Raw genomic sequence first — 5,413 nt, forward strand, 5'->3', positions numbered from 1 at the left:
ATCTTCGTTTCGCCGACTACTTTTGTGCTCATTTCTTATGTCCAAAAATATTGATGTCCGGGATTTCTTCCCTAGGTCTTCAACATCGAAGGAGCCAAGCTGCTAGCATGTCGACGTGTAGTCTTGCTAGCCAAGGAAGTTTACGTAAACAAGGTAATATTAGAGACACGTAGTAAGTGTGCATGATTTCTGGATATGTACCGTGCGACATACGATGAACCAGGTTGCACATTTCTTAGCTAATGATGACTGCACGAATAATAAGATTTATACTCTCTCCCTCTATCTCAAAGTAGTATTTTTTAAGATAAAATCAGATTTTGTAGAGTTTGACCATATAAAAAGACAAACATATTAATCCTTGCAATATCTAGCGCATTTCATGGTTGTTCCTTTAACATAAGTTTCATATTATAGATGTTAATATCTTTTTGCATATATTTGGTCAAACTTCAAAAAAATTGACTAAAAATTATATGGAACATAGGTTGGTGTTGGATTATTCCGTTTGGGTCGGTGTTCCACCGGCTTTAATTGTACTATACATAGGTTGGTGTTGGATTATTCCGTTTGCATGAACATTGACCACGACTGAGCAAATCGCCTCTCATAATTTTGAATACCTAGGAGATCTCTAGTCAACAATGAGAAATATCAATCAGATAATAACTAATGATGTTAATTTCATACAAACAATCTTTATATATTTAAAGTAATTTTTAGTCAAACGAAAAGTACGTAAAACGATGACGCCTTATTCCTTGAATTGGAGGTAGTATCTGTAAATGAAGTAGTCATTCTGTAATGGCACCAGACAGCGGCAATTAGAAGATCCGTGAAACAAGACATTAGGGCTGTAATAAACTGTACGGAATCATCGATGTCTCCCGAAAGATCAACACGTTCTGGCATCACAGAAGATCCGAGCCAACAGGACCAGCCGCACGACACAAACACAAGAAAACACCACTCCTCCTCAGCCCCGACCCTTCTTCCTCCCGAGACCGCCCCCTCCCTCCCTCCCTTGTTCCTGTAGAGTTCCAAATAAAAGCCCACCTGCTTTCTTTTCCCGCGACCATTTCCAGAAAAAGAGCTCACACTCCCTCTCTCTATCTCTCTCTCCTCACCCACACACGGAGCTAAGCAAGAGCCAGGAGGGACCGCTCAAGTACAATTCTAGCCTAGTTTCTTGATCGCAGTTTGGTCTCCCGACCGAGAATGAATCCCTAGAATCTTCTAGATCTTACGTCTACCACCACCTCTGCTTCTCTAATTTAGGTCTCACGTACCTGAGCCATGGAGAGAGGAGGGAGTGGCATCGGGGGCATGCCGGGCGCTCCCCAGAACATCCTGGACGCCGGAGCTCAGGAATACTACCCCGCCATCGCCGCCGCCTACCCGTTCCCGCCGCTTCAGCACCCGCAGCTCTACTGCCCTCCGGTGACCTACCCGGTCATGCCACCACCCGCTCCGATGCAGATGCCGATGCCTATGGCCATGCCCATGCCCATGCCGCCGCCGCAGACTGTCGCGATTTCGCAGCAATTCGGGATCCCCATGCCGGCGGCTGCCGCCACGGCGTCGGTCGACGGACCGCCGAGCCGCGCCGTCGTCCTCAGCCTCCTGCCGCCGCACACGCCGGAGGCCGAGGTGGCGCGCGCGATGGCGCCCTTCGGCGACGTGCGCGCCGTGGACTCGCTGGCCCTGGCGTCCGAGGGCGTGGCCACCGTGCACTTCTTCGACCTCCGCGCAGCCGAGCGTGCCGTCTCCGCCGTGCGCGAGCAGCACATGCGGCGACAGTGCCTCCTCAGCCAGCACTACGCCGCCATGGGCGCCTGGCCTCCCCAGCAGCCGCCGCCGCCGCCCATGGACTGGCCCCAAGACGACGGCCTCGGCCTCGGCCTCGTCCTTGGCCAGGCCGTCTGGGCCAACTTCGCCGCCGGCTGCTCCCTGCCGGACGGCGGCCCCAACGGCGGCTCCCTCATCGTGCTCAATTGCCTCCCGGACGTCTCCCTTTCCGAGCTCCGCCAGGCCTTCCAAGCTTACGGTACGCACTCGCCACCCAGCAATTCTCGCCACACCCTGATCGAATTCTCTTAGATATATATGTTGGTCTTGTGCCCCGTTGTTAATTTGCAGGTGACTTGAAGGATGTGAGGGAGCCGGCGCATCGGTCCAGCCACAAGTTCTTGGACTTCTTCGACTCGCGCGACGCCGCGCGCGCGCTCGCTGAGCTCAACGGCCGGGACTTCTTCGGCCACCGGCTGCTCCTCGAGTACACGCGCCCATCGATCCCCGGTGTCCGCAGGTAAGCAATTCTTGGCACACGCACACACCTGCTATCCAGTTCTCGGCTAAAATCTTGTCAAATTGCACCTAGGCGCGCCCACGTGCCGCAGCGGCCCATGGCCCCGACGCCGCCGAGGCTACAATCAACGTGGCGTCCCTTGCCGGCTCCGGCTAAACCGCCCCCGCCGGCGCCGCCGTCGCCCGGCGCAGGCAAAGCGAGGGAAGGGGTGGTGCTGCTGAGGAGGAGCTCCCCCAAGTCTAGCGCGAGCGATCAGTCCAAGGGTGGCAACAATGCTGGCACGAGCCAAGAACGGAAGGGCAAACGCGGGAAGAACATCACCATTGTCGTGAACGCAACGTCGACTTTGCCTTCCGAGTCGCCGTCGCCGGCGTCAGCGACCGCGTCGGCGTCCGGTAAGCAGCCGAGCACGAAAGCAGTCGGCCGCTCAGGGAGCTGGAGAGGGCCGAAGGGCTGGAGACACGGCTGGGAGACGCGGTACGAGTTCAAACAGCCCGACGCCGACAACAACGCCGCCACTGCCGGAGCAGCCACCGACAGCAGCACGCAGGAACCGGAGACGCGGACCACCGTGATGATCAGGAACATACCGAACAAGTACAGGTCGTCGTGCTAGCTTCCGCATTTGCCGCAACAATACAACTCCTAGTAGTAGTAGTACTATATTTCATGGATGCATGCTACATTATATTGTGTGGAGAGTTTGCCTAGCCTGGCCTTGTATTTTGACGACTGAACTGCGCTGTGCTATGCTGTTCCTCGCAGCCAGAAGCTGCTCCTGAACATGCTGGACAACCACTGCATCGAATACAACAAGAAGATCGAGGCCGGCGGAGGCGAAGGCGAGTTCGAGGGCCAGCCCTTCTCGTCCTACGATTTCCTCTACCTCCCCATAGATTTCAGGTGAGTCCTGCCCCCAATTACAAGCTGCTCCATTTATATTTTATGGAACACAATGCCACGAACACCCACTTAATTTGCAACTGAAAATTATATGAGAAGTCGGTTCAGTTGTGGTAGAAAATGTAGGTGCTAGAAAATTGGAAGAACAAAGTGGGACAAGTTCTTGGGTTTTAGCTGCCGGATGTGTGAGCTTGTGTGTTTGTGGGAGGCATCTTGTGATAGGACTGTAGTAGTACTAGTACGCCCTGTGCGCTTCGCAAAAAAAAAAAAAAGTACGCCCTGTGCAGCTGGCCTGCAACGCATTGTTGTTATTAGCCCAAATGGAAAAGAAATTGGAGATCACACCGGATCCATCTCGTTTTGATGCAATGAATTCTTTTGTTACATCGCCTGCTGATCGATCAGAAAGGGGTCTCTGTTCCTTCACCTGCTGCCTCTCTAGGATCCTCCCTCCCTCCCTCTCTGCCTATTGCTTTGCTCAGCCCTGCATGCGCTTCCATAACAAGGCCAGCACGAACGGATAAAGCGACGATGGGTGTCGAGGGAATCATGGAGTAGCCGTGAAAAGTTGCATCGATGCAAAAGCCTTCTTTTGCATAGATTTTTCTTTATCATTGTGGGGGGGGAGTCAAAGTATGAAAATTTGTGTACGCTAATTTGAAGCACTTTCTTGTGACTTCTGCTTGACTGCCATCTTTTCGCTTGCACGAATCAAGTTGAGAATAGACCTGTCATCAGTGCCCAATGACGGGAGGAACTTGGTGCGTCTTGGTGTCCATAGGCAGCTTCACATCAATAGTAAAAAAATTCTGCTAGTTCCAAAAGCTTGTGACCTGATCACTAACCAGGAGTAGTGAAAAAATAGTATAATGAGAGCTCTTAAGTCTTACTACTTAATTGATCAGCGCATGCGGTGCTACAGTATGTCAAAATTAACAAGTAAACAACATTAGTAATTGCTATATATACCGTTGCATGCAGCAACAAGTGCAATGTGGGGTACGGGTTCGTGAACTTGACCTCGCCGGAAGCAGCCGTGCGGCTGTACAAGGCGTTCCACAAGCAGCCATGGGAGGTGTATAACTCGCGCAAGATCTGCCAAGTTACATATGCACGCTTGCAGGTACGTACGTGTACTTCATGCCATGCTTTGAGTTAATCTTTGTATGCCACAGCTGCTAGGCTAGCTCGTCGTGTTTACTAACGCAGGGCATCATAATCCACAGGGCCTGGAGGCGCTCAAGGAGCACTTCAAGAACTCCAAGTTCCCCTGCGACAACGACGAGTACCTGCCCGTGGTCTTCTCGCCGCCGCGCGACGGCCGGCAGCTCACCGAGCCGGAGCTCCTCGTCCCCCGCACGCCGGTCTCGTCGTCGTCCTCGTCGCTGCCTGCCAACGTAGATCCACTGGCGCTAGAGCTCATGGCGCCACCCTCGTCTTCTGGCGACGGCGCGTCCTCCACAATGTCCACCCACGCCGACGAGGACGCCCGCGGCGACGGCAGCAACGATGACGACGACGACGGGCTCGGCGAGGAGCTACAGCGCCTAGGCTACACCGACTAGGTAGGCATGCAGGCAGCCTGCTTAGCTATACGATCTCGTGATCCATGTAGCAGCATTTGCTTCGAGAAGTGGCCGAGACAAGGCAACAACAATCATGGTTGCTGCCAAAGCGTATCTCTGGGTGGGATCTGCGAGTGAAGTGAAGAGTCACACATTTATGGCATGTGAATCAAAATGGAACGACGACAGGAGTGTGGGAAATGACTCGAGAAAAGAAGCGATTTGATGTCTGTTTCGATGGACAGATAGAGAGAGACTATCATCGTCGCCGTCGTCATTCATTCTTAGCTTGCATGAAGGCGGAGACGTGTCCTTGTGGTTTTCGATTTGAAGTTTCCATCTTTGAAACTTGAGCCTAGCTAGTAGCTTTGCTAGGAGGAGCTCCCGAGAGACTATTCTTCGTCACGCGTTCGTTCGTTCGTTACATTAATTACATTAATTACATGTTACCTCTCCGAATTTCGAGACGTGATGTTACAATAGATTTGATAGGATCTCCAAAATTCATTTTTCAATCCTTTTGTCTTCTTTGTTATATTTATTCTTCTCATAATGTGTTTTTCTATTTCCTTTTCATGCATTGTGTTTTTGGCTGCACGTTTCATAATGAGTACAGAATCATGTTGTTTGAAGAATG

The 5,413-nt window shown here is 52.1% G+C and overlaps 1 protein-coding gene across 1 annotated transcript; it reads left to right on the top strand.

Moving 5' to 3' along the window:
* The first annotated feature begins 1,296 nt into the window (after positions 1–1,296).
* On the top strand, positions 1,297–4,776 carry LOC124662583 (protein terminal ear1 homolog). Its single transcript, XM_047200401.1, has 6 exons — positions 1,297–2,047; positions 2,140–2,308; positions 2,381–2,911; positions 3,074–3,211; positions 4,193–4,334; positions 4,438–4,776. The coding sequence occupies exons 1-6, from the start codon at positions 1,297–1,299 to the stop codon at positions 4,774–4,776; spliced, it is 2,070 nt and encodes a 689-aa protein (XP_047056357.1).
* The last annotated feature ends 637 nt before the right edge of the window (positions 4,777–5,413 follow it).

This window comes from Lolium rigidum, chromosome 6 (genome assembly GCF_022539505.1).
Source record: "Lolium rigidum isolate FL_2022 chromosome 6, APGP_CSIRO_Lrig_0.1, whole genome shotgun sequence".
NCBI lineage: Eukaryota > Viridiplantae > Streptophyta > Magnoliopsida > Poales > Poaceae > Lolium > Lolium rigidum.